This window comes from Amblyomma americanum, chromosome 1 (genome assembly GCF_052857255.1).
Source record: "Amblyomma americanum isolate KBUSLIRL-KWMA chromosome 1, ASM5285725v1, whole genome shotgun sequence".
In the NCBI taxonomy this organism is placed as follows: domain Eukaryota; kingdom Metazoa; phylum Arthropoda; class Arachnida; order Ixodida; family Ixodidae; genus Amblyomma; species Amblyomma americanum.
In genome coordinates, this window is record NC_135497.1 from 75,516,733 (window position 1) to 75,530,233 (window position 13,501).

The following is a 13,501-nucleotide window of genomic DNA, read 5'->3' on the forward strand; positions in this document are numbered from 1 at the left end:
CGAACTCCTTACCTCACGCATGCGAGGCGGACGCTCAAACCACTGTCACCGCTGCGGCGACCCCAAGTTTGGAAAGGCCTATGCAGAGGTAGGGTGAGCTTTATTTCTGGTCCCTCGATGCATGTATCGAGGCACCCGAGGTCCTCTCGATCCAGTCCCCAGAAAGCAACCACGACGGCAAGTGGGCCACCTAGGTCACGTTACCTTGCGACGTCATCACAACCTGCCCACCGTACAGTAAGAAAACTGCCCACCGTGGCAGGTGACAGTTAAATTAATGATTGGTCGCTCGGGGAGAGCAACCTCGGCCGCACAAGGCCTTCCGTTTGGAGCACCTGCCATCGCAGAGCAGTGGTGCGCGCATCTCTTAACCGCTGCACCACTGCGCCAGGAGAGGTATGAGGACTCCCAGGGATGTATGAATGTAAAGTAGAGAATGACCTTCTGCATATATTGGAATTAACCCATTACTGGATCGCGTCATACCCTTAAGGGGGAGCGTAAGTGTAATATACAATTTTTTTGGTTTCCCTCCTCGCAGGCATAAATATTTTCATAGTTCCTGTATCGAAGTTGCTACGTATTCCAGTTTGCGCACATATACGCGACACGTGTCGTCTCTGCCGAAAACAACAGGCTGCATGGTTTGTTGCTCAGTCGCATAGCGGAACACTTATGGCACCCCTTAGGCTCTAAATCTGTGTAAGGCAAGGAGAACACTTTTCCTCACCCTTCGGGACCTTTTGATCTTAAGGGGTCAACTTCAATGTCTCCGCTATACAATTTCAAAGCTAAACCGAGCAGCCTGGTTACCTTTGGCAAAGATGGTGTCTAAAATCTCACGTCAATAAATTTTACTGAAGACGCCATGCTACCCCTGCTTGCTAAGTAAAATGGAGACGTCTAAATACTCCTAGCCTAAAAAAAAACTTTACTCCTGGATAACTAACCATTCGACAAAACGCAACGATGGAACTCTTTTATAACCTGACAACCTTGCTGTTCGTTTTTAAACGGTTGAAAACTATAGGCACGGCTGTTGAAGGATTTCGCATGCGGACGTGGCGATCCCCTGCGTCTTATGTGCATGACGATTATGTGCATGACGGTTCCAGCCACTGGAAAGCTTTGCTATGCACTGACAGATGGGCCAGGAGGAAAGTTGCTCACGGGTCGTCGAATAGCGCACGCTTCAACCGCGCTTCCATGTCGTAACGCCGAATAAACCGAAGAGAAGGTGAAAGAGGAGAGTGGGTGAAAGAAAGAAAGTAAGAAGGAAGGAAAGAAAGAAAGAAGGAAGGAAGGAAGGAATGAAGGAAGGAAGGAAGGAAATAAAGAAAGGAAGGAAGGAAGAATGCACACACGGGAAATGGAGCAAGAAAGGAGAATGGAAAAAAGAGGGACGGTGGAAGCAGCGAAAGCCAAAACTGGCATTGCTCAAGCAAGACGCAGACAGTAGTTATAACATTGCACGTGATCAGCAAACGGAAGGGATAGGGCAAAGACGACAGAACAGGAGGAAAGGAAACAACGCCGCGTGTAAAGAAAGCAGCGGCACTGTCCTAACAAAAGGACGAAAAAAACGAAATAGCAAAAGCAAAGTAACGTCCTGCAGCTGCAGTGTGGCATCCACGGGTTTTTAGCAGCATTTTGGATAATTTGGGGTGCAATAGGCGCCATGCGTTTCCTGAACTTATCATGCCTCGATGTTTTCGACCGTTTCACTTCGCCTGGACCGAGCAATGTCGCCCGCGGGGTCTCGGCCGGTACATTTTCTGCGTGTATGGAGTGTCACTTTTCTCTTGATTTTTCGTTTCGGCAGCGTAACGAGCAAAATGAAGTTCATCTCTTGCGCGCGAGCGACTAAGAAAAATACAGTTGACTCGGTAATTGAAAGCCGACATGTGGTCTATTGCAAACTAGAGACAACAGGAGGCAAGACCCTTTTCATTACTCAAGCAGCATATGATGAAATAAATGCTAGTCGAAAGGCGCTGGTCAGAAACAACTTAGATTAACGAATTACATACAAGATGAGCTTCGAGACGACACCGGGCGAATAAATGAATTCTGGGGATTAACTGCGCTCCTACGAGCCGCACCACGGCGCAAAAATCTTTACCGTGGTGCGAGTGCGATGTAAACAAGTCTTTTCGGGTACCCCCTCCGTTTCAAGCGGACGTCCCCCGAACCAGCGCAAGCTGGTCTTAACGGTTGAGCTGGCATGATGCCCCAGGCGGTGTGTTCGTTTAGCAGCGACGTGACCCTCTTTTAGTCTTGTTTTATCGTCATTAAGTAAACACACAAACCCACCCTACACTGCAAGCAGCCATATTCGTCCGTCTCTCGCCCGACCTTGTTTGATTGTAAAAGCACCATGCCTCAGTTAACTTTCTCCTACTTTCCCCCCATCTTATTTTCGACATCTTGGCTCTTTTTTTTGTTTGCTTTCTCGCAAGCACTTGCTCTATAAGCGTAACCGCGCCTCTGGTCTGTGGCAGTTATTTCTAGCCATTGCACCTCATATTGTGATTCTTCTTAAGATACCTCGCTCTTGGGGTTTACCCCGTCCAAGAGGAGCTACGCAGATGAAACAGGAGTGACGACCTCGCTGTTCGCTCTCTGCTCTTCGGGTCCGCTAGTGCGACTGGCTTGAAAGAGACGCATTGGTTTGACGTGACACGTTCTCTCCACTGTCCGCACCTTGTCGGCAGCGCCGTCACTCAACGTTCACAAGCGCCAAACCGGCACTAAAATTCACGACAAAAGGCAGACGCAGGTTTAATTGCCGCATGAGTTCTCCCTAGGAATGCTTTTGTAAACGATAAGCGAGCCATCCTCCCACACACACGTGCGCGTAATTGAGCATTTCTTTCTTTCTTCCTTTCTTTTTTTCTTTCTTTCCTTCCTTCCTTCCCTCGTTCCTTCTTTCTTTCTTTCTTTCTTTCTTTCTTTCTTTCTTTCTTTCTTTCTTTCTTTCTTTCTTTCTTTCTTTCTTTCTTTCTTTCTTTCTTTCTTTCTTTCTTCCTTTCTTTCTTTTTCTTTCTTTCTTTCTTTCTTTCTTTCCTTCTTTCTTTCTTTCTTTCCTTCTTTCTTTCTTTCTTCCTTTCTTCCTCTCTTTCTTTCTTTCTTTCTTTCTTCCTTTCTTTCTTTTTCTCTCTTTCTTCCCTACTCTCTTTCTTTTTAGTTTTCATTCAGCCAAGTGTCGCATGTCTGCTTTCTCTCTCGGTGCGTTTAAATTTAATCTGATGTTCCTGGGAACGTCGCTTTTTATCATTTAATCTCCTGGCTGGCCGTTTGACCTAAGCGAAAAACGTCTAAAACTTCTAAGTGTTATCTGCATATACAGCGAAGTACGGTGAAGTTGTGGGCGCTTTCGTGCACATAATGCGTGCTCTCGCAAACGCCGAAAGTGAAAGGAAGCGCAGCAGTTGAAATCCACAAGTATGCTTTTGTCATGACGTGTAGCATTTCGAAGCTTCGCTCTACTGAGCAAACCATTTCTGTGTCTGTCACTAATCTGTGTGTTTAGCAGCCCCATCTTCAACCGCCCCAGCAACTGCCGTGCATGACTGCGCTCTGCGCTTGAGTCGCTACCGGCACAGTTTGAGCACTGCACGCGGCACCAGTCTCACTGAGGCTACGATCCCTTTGACTTCTTCACCATCTTGCGGTTTTCAGGGCGCACCACGCGTTAGACGACTGTGCCGCAATTGTAATTTAGCCCTCGCCAATTCATGCTCGAACGCTGCGGAACGATTTTAATCGTGGCTTCTTGAGCGGCAAGCGAACGACAATAAAGTCATGGTCGACCAGAACGACCAGACCTAGCGTGCTACGCTTCCAACGCTCGAGTGCTGTCCGTAGCATTTGATTTAACAACTAACACATAATCACATAAGGACACCGTATGCAGATAATCTATCGTTTACGATCCCTTTTATAAGTACGAATTTTCCTTCAACCAGGCTTCAGTGACAACAGACGCCTTGCGAACTCATCGTTCCTAATAGAAGCTTCTGTAACAACTTTGTGAGAACAGAATTTTGGCCTCAAGTTTCGAACAGAAACTCGCAGACAGCCAAATGCAATTCGCAATTTCTGTTTTAAGCAACAGTCACCCTTGATTGCTTAGTTTCCAGTCTTAAAGCTTAGGCCAACCTATTTCGTTCGTGTCTGTATGAGCAGAAGTTTTATGCATCGTTCTTGTCTGCAACTTTTGATTTCAAATAAATTGAATTAATAACTTTAATAAAAGAAAGGTTCGGGGCTGAAATACGTCACAAAATATGGTAGAGCTAGTACCTCGAAAGTGAATCTTAAAAAGAAAGTTTGGGAACCAGATAAGAGCAGCCATGAGCACGTAGTCGCGAAAAGTAAAAACGGCCCTCATTGTTTTTCTTCTTTTCGTTTACCGGCAGCCCGCACAACAGAAGCGGAAGAATTCAAGCAAGTTACACCTGCGCTCGGTGTGACTTGTAACACGCAGAGTGTGGCAGGAACTTCCTTCATGAAACACGGGGAGTTCGTGAAGCATCTATCTGCCATTAGAAAACGTAGGGTTTGCTAGAAAGTGCAAATCGCACTTCGGCCATACAGAGCCAAACTGCGTGCGTGCCATACGTTTTCGCATCGACCGTGTTCGTGGACGACTCCTTACGTTAAATTAACTACACATTACAAAATCTACAGTGTTTATACATGGTGCCCTTATTCTAACAGCGATGCAAATGTTGCCTATAATACATTTGTCGATTGCTTTAAACAGATATATCACGACTGCTTTCCTCTTGTAACACGCGTGAAAAGTCGCAGAATCCGCAAGCCATGGGTAACGCCAGAGCTTCGCAGAGAAATACAAATGAAAGACAAGCTGTATAGAAAATTTTTGAGCAGCCGGAAGGTTGAGGACCTTGCGGTATTTAAGAAATATAGGAACAAATTGACTAAAAAACTGAGGTCTGCACGAACAGCCTATCACGTGTCACTTCTAGATGTTAAGAATGCTCGAAATGGTGTACTATGGTCGAGATTAAATACACTTCTGCAGCGGGACAGTTCCCGCACTGCATTAACAAAATTAAATATTGATGGAAAGGAAGTTTCTGGCATTGAACTGGCTAATGTATTCAATACTTTTTTAACGAGCTTGGCTACCTGTGCTGTAACACGCGCTGCCGGATGTGACGCTTGCAAATATGTTCGAATTCAGAATGATGAAACAATTTTTCTGCATCCAGTCACGGTAGACGAAGTAGTGTCGGTGATAACAAATCTTAATACTAGCAGTAGCTGTGATATTGATGATATCCAAATACGGCCAGTCAAGCATGTAGTTGACATAATTGCTCCCATACTTGCTCACATCTTTAACATCTGTTTAGAAACTGCAGTTTTTCCGGAAAAAATGCAATTAGCAAAAGTTGTTGTTCTTTACAAAAAAGGAGATCGCAACGCCCTCGCCAACTACAGACCAATCTCTATTTTGCCAGTGTTTTCAAAAGCATTTGAGAAAATGCTCCATCTAAGAATGTGAAATTTCATCCATAAATTTAACTTGCTAACACCATTTCAGTTTGGCTTCTGCAAAAGCAAATCAACTGAACTTGCATTACTCCAACAAAAGGAATATATAATAAAGCAACTTGAAAACAAAGCTATTTTCATTGGTGTATTTGTGGACTTCTCAAAGGCTTTTGACCTGGTAAATCATAAAATCTTACTAAACAAATTACACTACTATGGTATCCGAGGAAAAGCACTCTCATTGTTAAGTTCTTATTTGTCGTTTAGACAGCAAGTGGTGTACATAAATGGTATACGGTCTGAACCGAAGCCGCTCTTCTGCGGTGTCCCCCAAGGCAGTACGCTAGGGCCTCTACTCTTCAATATTTACCTAAACGATATTGTCAACATTAGCGATAATACAAAGTTTTTCATCTATGCTGACGATACGAGCGTATTTTTTTCGGTAGAAAATGTTCATGAACTTATCAAACAATGTAATGCCACAATGAAAGCCCTTGAGGTCTGGTCTGCAGTTAACCTGATGCAAATAAACGAGAGTAAGACCAAAGCTGACATATTTAGGCCGAAAAATAAAGTTATCCCACCGCACGATAATATTATATTAAACTCGCGGGCTGTAGAAATTGTTGAGCAGTTTAAATGCCTTGGGGTCATATTTTCTGCCAGTATGTCATGGGATTAACATGTCAATTATATCTTGAAAAAAATAGCTCAAATCACTGGTGTTATAGGCCGTCTAAAATACATACTTCCCACAAAAACTAAGATGCTGGTATACAATTCAATATTCAACTCGCATTTAAACTATTGCCAGTTGGTGTGGGGCACTACAACATTCACTAACCTTGAACGTATTCATTTAATGCAAAAAAGATATCTCCGAAATGCATATAATTTACCGTTCCGACATCCAAGTGCAGCTTTCTTTTGTCATTCCAGAGTTATTAAAGCACATAATCTTTATAAATATCGCCTCAGTGTTACTTTTAAAACATAAATCAAGAAGAATGTAACAAATCTTAAAAATTTAGCAGACATAAGGAAAAAAGAATCAGTCTATCCAACAAGACGTGGCGAAGAATGGACAGTGCCAACACCTCGGCTAAATCTTGGTAGGGAATGCCTTCAGTACACACTTCCATCTCTTCTAAATAGGTATATCCACATTAACCTCGATTTGTTTTCTTTTTCACGTCGTGAACTACATAATTTGTTTTTGAATAACATTGTTTAAGTTTTATTATGTATACATATTGCTGTTTCGTGTATTCTCCGGTGCTTCCTTGATGTGCTTGTTTTTTTTTAAAATTGTATAAACTCTTGTGTTGCCTCCCTGTCAATAATTAGGATTGTAGACTCGTCAAGCTGCCCAAGGGCAGCTTTTTTCTACGATTCCTCCATCTGTAGTGCTAGATGGGAAATAAACTTTGATTTGATTTGATTTGATTTGATAACTACGCCTGGGGCTTTCTTGAAGCTAACAACTGGGTCGCAGAATAGCGGACGCCGTTTATTAATCCACTTTACTTCAACGCCTTCACTCCAGGAGGGAGCGAAAGATCTGGGAGTATTTTATTACCTACGGGAATTTGACGAGTGCATGGCGGTTAACTGGGTGGTTTCATTGTCTGCAGCTGCTGCGTTCATGCCGGAAGACACTATAGATTCACGAATAGCTATAACAAAGATACGGCTGATCGATAAAACTTATTAACTTCTTATTTACTGTTTTTACGCCATATGTTCACAATAAAAATTTAGAGGCAACACGAACCTGACACGTTCAGTTTAATACACGTTCAGTAAAAGGCGTGCGATTTGGGATGTCTACACGCGGCTGGAGCTGGCACTGAACTTGCCTAATTACGCAACCAAAAGGTCTCCATTCGACGGAGGCAGCCCGATTTATCCTTGCCATACCTCTCAGCAGAAGCGCAGATAGAGCGCTACTAGCCCGAAACCCCGGTGCGGTGAGATAGGTGTTGGCATGTCGCCCACCTCAGTCACAATGACGCCGTGATTGCACGGTGCACCTGGTTCCTATAATCGGGAAAACTTCCGCTATTTCTTGCGTCGAGGCTCTTGCTGAGGGCCGCTTTCACAGAGGTCGTTATTGGGCGCATTGGCCGTCGTCTCGTTAACTGACTATCCGAACTGCTGAGATCACGGGCGCCGACCAGTCACGAACTGACCTTAACAGCAGAAAGGTTTCTTACAACTCCAATCACGTCAGAATATGCGCCACAATATAGAAAAGGAAGATGAAAACCAAGACACTAGCTCATTATCAGACTGACAAATATCCTTTGACCTGGTGTTGGCCGAAACGGATAGCAGGTCTGAAAAATAAGATTTAGTCACTGCCCAAGTAAAAAAAATGTAAGACATTTCGGACAATACCGTCAAGACGTGATCAAAGTTGCTTTAATTCTTATTTTTTTACGTCTATGCCTGACCGGACGAATTTTTGTCGAACCCTTGAGATAGCAGGTCTGCCAGATGTGCACGCGCAGTGTAACTGTAGATAAGTTTGCTTCTGAGCTAGTTGGAGGAAACAATCTCCTCGAGAGAACGCAGCTGAATATATCAGGACACCGGCGCAAAGATGTTGCAAGGCTTAACTGTCAATTTACGATGAAAGCTTGTTGTGCTAAACACATGAATTCCGCAGTCGTGATAAAGTCTCGAAGTTCTCCACAAGTGCTAGTCATTTTATATCGGTTGATTCGGCTTGCAAAATGTTTTGCCACGGCTGGTTTGTCGTAAAAACCGCCTTTCGTGGCTGATGATGATGACCTCTAAAAGTTCGCGGACCATCTATTGCTTGCTTTTTGCGATGATGGTGATGCATTGAATATTATCGGGGAAGGGATATAATGTTGTCAGTGGACAGTAAGGTGGCCAGCAAGAGTTGCTTTCAGTAAATACGGAGACTAAGTGGCTTTGGCTATCAGCTGATGATTATAAGGTCGCGGGTTCGATCCTAGCCTCGATGGATATATTTCGGTCGAGGCAAAATGCAAAAGCGCCCATGTGCTGTGCGATTTCAGCGCGCGTTAAAAAACCTCAGATGTGTGAGTAAATCCGCAGCCGTCCACTACGGCATCCATCATAGCCCATATGTCGCTTCGAGGCGTTTAGGCCCACAGCTTACAGTTTACATTTTCTTTCCAGTGAAGAAGGCCTTCGCTGTTGTGCCGTATGGTCGCGGCCAATCGCGAAATAGAATAAGATTACAGAAAGGGCGGGAGTAACAGTAGTTTCTTCCACGCCTAAAAATGGCATATCAGCATGCTGATCCATTACTGTAGCGAGCATAGGCGGCGTAAGATACTCACAATGCACTATACGCAATACACGGAAAGTGAGCAAGGCATCGTCTGCAGGATGCCGCTTCCTCGCAGGAAATGTTATATCGGACGTACCCGAAGGTTCTTTAACAGCCACGCTAGAGGGCACTCTTCGTCACTGGAATGAACTGCTTCTAGTCATCTCGCTTTCCCTAGCCAAAATTGCTCCTGCACCGCTAATCTTCAGGGCACCACTTGATCATCATAGCAAAAAAAAAGAAAGGATCATATCACCCGCGAAACGTTTAAAGGCCGTCGCCATCAGCGACAGCACCGACACGTGCGTTTGAAAGCCTTGGATAGCAGTACGTCGCAAGGAAAAGTAGTTCCTAAGACAGACCAGCTGCGACAAAAACCTCGACAAGCCCATGCGCAATAGATAGAGTTACTACCACTTCCCGTAAACATTTGGACTTTATCCTGACTGCAGAATTCTTACGTGCGTCACTTGACAGATATGTCACCGTCGGTTTTGAGTTGAGCCTCTTCACGTCCTTCCACCTGTGTCCCATGTCCTTGGCAGCAACACGCAGCGATGATGACTTTTTGATATGGGGTAAAAAGAAGAAAAAAACATCCAGTGTACCGTCTCTTGTGTCACACACTTTCTCAGGAAAGAATATGCTCGAAGTGATGTCAAGAAAGGCGACGGTTTGTCCACACGTCAACAGCCACCTTACCGGAAGGTGCGAGACAGGTTTTTCAGCTTTCCCGCTGCTGAATCAAGCTTGGGGCGCTAAAAAAGCAACAAGGCAAATTTCATGCGCTCGCTAACCATGCTTGCGAGCAGGACACTTCAGGACACAGAAATTGGAAGACCTAATGCGAGCCGAGATACGAAAGTAGGGCGATAGGCAGCAGGGTGGGGGAGCAATCCTTGCGTATGCGAGGAAATGTTACCCACGATTCCTCTAAGTAAGGAACCTTCCTCAACAAACCTGTCATTTCCGCAACTCTACGTCATCATACGTCTGCTGAATGCCCGGTCGGAAGGCGCCCTTTCTCCTTTTATTTTTCTCACATATGCCCTTTTCTTCAAACACTGATAAAAAAGCTTTTGTGTGTGTGTGTGTTGTAGCTATAGCGCAGGAAGCGAACACAAAATTAAGTGTCTATGTCCGCGTGCTTTTTGAAAATGTAGTCTCCTTTACTTGAACAAATGTACTAATCGAAACGGTACGAATATTCTTGACGTAAGGACAAACATGTACTGGAAAGAAAAATTATCGTCAGTAGATTTGTACGGCGCCTTTGCTTTATGCGTTCGCAGTGCGCCCCCCTTAGCATTACTGCCACGCAGCCCACACATCAAACAACCCTGACTGACTCGGACATTGGTCCCTCGCCAAGTAGGCTCGCATCGACGGCAGTTTCCACATTTTTTGCGGCCGCATTCACTACGCCTGTCTGGAGCGGGAGGCCCACGTAAACTGACTTGAGAAGAGCGGAAACGCAGGAGCGCTGGCGGGACGGCGAGCAGGTCAGACGCCGACGGGGCAGACTTTCTTGGCGACCCCCGCATCCTGTTTGCGCTCTTCTCCCTCAGTATATAAACAGAAAATCACCGTCAGCATGGGCCGCAGCCCCACTTCTGGATTTGTTTCATTCCCTTTTCTTTGCAGTTTAATTTTATTTTACTCTCTCCAGTCTAATTAAAAGATTTTCAACGTCGAAAATCCACACGTGGGCTATAAGGCACGCAACAAAAGTGGAGACCTCCGGGTTAATTTCGACTACTGCTGCAGTCATTTAGTACGTGCAACGAAATCTCAGTGCACACAGATGCCATTTTGACCCCACCGAAACGCCTCTGACGCTGTTAGGTGTCGAATTCGCGTTCTCGTGTTCAACAACTCGAAACATCATCTACGTCCCTGAAACTGTCTTGTCATATGGCGGTGCGTTTAAGATACTCATTGTGCGTTTTCCTACACAATCAGAAGCAGTTACAACGACTGGGGCGATACGTAACTTATACACATATCCTGGTGCCCAAGAAAGTGTTCGCCGAGTTTTATGCGCTAAAATGCCATCGCGACCGCGAATTTGAACGTTTCGTTTCGTGTTCAGAGGACGCAGCCGGCTGCACGGAATGCTGAACGAAGCACGACGGATGTTCAAGACAACCTCTACAAAGCGGACGCTATTTCAGTCGTTATCTGAATCAAACGCGTAAATGACGTGCAGCTGTCGCCATCATCCTGGCGCATTCTATTCATGCATCTCTTCAGCACTTATGTGAGCCCCTCATATATCTGCCAGAAACTTACAGACATTCAGCGAAACATAATAAAATCAGGTACCACATGGAGTGAGGCGCTCGTGAACTCCTTACGCTCTACATTTCCTTGCTGTTCGCGCTCTTGCAGCGTCAAACGTATTTTGTATAATGCCATTTCAGTGTACTTCAGGACCGCAAGACAACTTCGAAGTTGGCGAACCCGGTTTTCGCTTTATTCTTCGAGCAACATTTTGCCTCCCTTCAGGTTGCGTACATTAGTGAGCCACAATCAACTTGAGCTATCTGCGCATCTTTCCTCAGCAAAGGGGGCGTGTCAGCAAAGCGAAAAGTTCCGCTGTTTCCTCAAGAGCGCGCTCGACGCCTCACGCGAAGTCTGGAAGATGCCGGCCGACTCTGCAGCCATGGAAGCGACCGCGTGATGCCGGTCCGGGAAGAAAGGCTCACGTGCAGCCCGCATGCATTCGCATCGGAAAGCTCCGCACATCTGGCTCACTTCCAACCACGACCGGCCATTATTCTTACGCCACTTCTGCACGAGCGTACACGCGTGGCGTCCGCTTGGGCCCGCTCTGGTCCGGCCGACCTGGCCGAGCGAGTTGGCCGGACACGCCTGCACACCGTGCCGGCCGACGGAAGGGCGGTCGGAAGAAGGCGACTGATCGCCTCCCAAGTTCAAGAGCGGCGGCCAGCAGCGGCGTGTCAAGGACCATCGGCGTCGAAGCGTCGCCGGTGAATGGGCGTCGCGGAGCGGGGCTGCTCACCTGCAGGAGGGCGATCACGAGCCGGGTGTTGCCCGATTGCACCGCGATGCTGCTGATGGTGGTTGTGGACGCGCTGCTCGCCATGGCTCGGATGCGGCGGCCACCTGCCGCGGGTCCAGCGGGTCAACAACACGCGCGATTGTTGTTGTGCTGCTGGCAACTTACGAGTCGGAACCCCCGGGGTCGCAGCCGCTCCTCTCGGGTCGCTGCCAGTCTGAAACTGGGCCCAGCCGCCAAATTTAGGCAACGGCCCGGGCCACGTGGCCCGCGCTCGAAATAGCGGCCCGTCCCCCGTACATGTGGCGGCAGCCATGGCCGCCAGGGAGAGCAGGAGCCGCGGCGCGGCTGCTAGCGTGGCGTCCGCGCCCGGGGTGACACGCCCGCCGATGCAACCTCCGCTTTGACGGCCGCCTCGACAGCCACGCTGGGGGCACTAACCTCAGCCGCCTACGGCGCCTCACGCCGCAGCGATCGACCCCGCGTCCAGAAATATTGCTTCCGGCCCCATGCCGTGTGATTAGTGAGTCTCATTTGACACATCTAACTGCTAGAAATTGCGTCCAGAGCCCCCAGCCTCGTCACAAATGCGTGCGAAACACTTGATACGCGTCACCTGGAGATATCTCTCTGCCTCCTCCTGAGACATTGCCGGCACTCCAGCTCCAGCGGGCTCACTTTTCGTTTGCTTCTGCGGGATGTCTTGCCAGGATTTTCTCCTGCCGAATGATTTCGTATCAGGGCGCCCGCGGAGTTCGCATGCGGACAGGTTAAAACTGATTCCAAAGATAAGACTGGCGACACAAGTCAAGTCACTCCAGCTACAACCTGCTGCGGCAAGGCTCAGAGAGATCACCCCTACCGGTCATCCACAAAGTATACGCCGGATTGTCAGAAACAGGCCACGCAGCCCATCAAGTGTTCTTCGGTGGAGCGGTTCTCGAAGCTTTCCAATACACTTTATGCTCTCGTGGACTCTTATCATTTTAGTGCAGAAATATGCCGTGGTGATGGCGCAATCTTTGGCAACGGATGAAACAAAAAAGGGGTAACCAACGGGGCAGGTGTACAATGACTACGAAGACGTGCGTCCCGTGTTCTAAAACAACGCTCATTTCTGAGACAGCTGCCGCTTCGGTCCTGAGGCCTCTCCAGTGAAAGCGATATCAGCGGTCGGATTTGTGGTCGACATTTCACGCATTTATTATCTTGTGGCTGTCGAGCTCTCACGCCCTATATGGGGAGACAATGGGACGTTTGTTTCAAGAGCACCTACAGCGTGTATTTTGGCGTCATTAAGACCTGGTGTCTTGTTCCCTCTCGTCTTATATGCCCACGTTCTTGAACGATACGGTCATGAGTTTGAACCACGCTGTGGTATCACAAACTGAGCACGCACGCTCACACACACACAAACGTGTCTGACGAGAACACAGCTAGAGACCTCGCCAGCATTACACATGAGGAGCATGACATAAAGCGATTGTGCACATCTGTTGTGTGCAAACGAGACATTTGTCCTCAGCCTCACATAACGTGTTAAAAATGCAAGGTGTGTTGCAAGTGATGATACAATGTTTTATCAAAGGTAAGTAATTTAGTAGCAGATTGCACAAACCGTA

The 13,501-nt window shown here is 46.9% G+C and overlaps 1 protein-coding gene across 1 annotated transcript in view; it reads right to left on the reverse strand.

Moving 5' to 3' along the window:
- The window catches only part of sls (sallimus), a 223,794-nt gene extending 211,705 nt beyond the window's left edge, over positions 1–12,089 (reverse strand). The window contains exon 1 of the mRNA XM_077645939.1: positions 11,883–12,089. Coding sequence (XP_077502065.1) covers positions 11,883–11,966 — 84 coding nt within the window. The 5' untranslated portion in view covers positions 11,967–12,089. The remainder of the gene's footprint in view (positions 1–11,882) is intronic.
- Between the last annotated feature and the right edge of the window lie 1,412 nt (positions 12,090–13,501).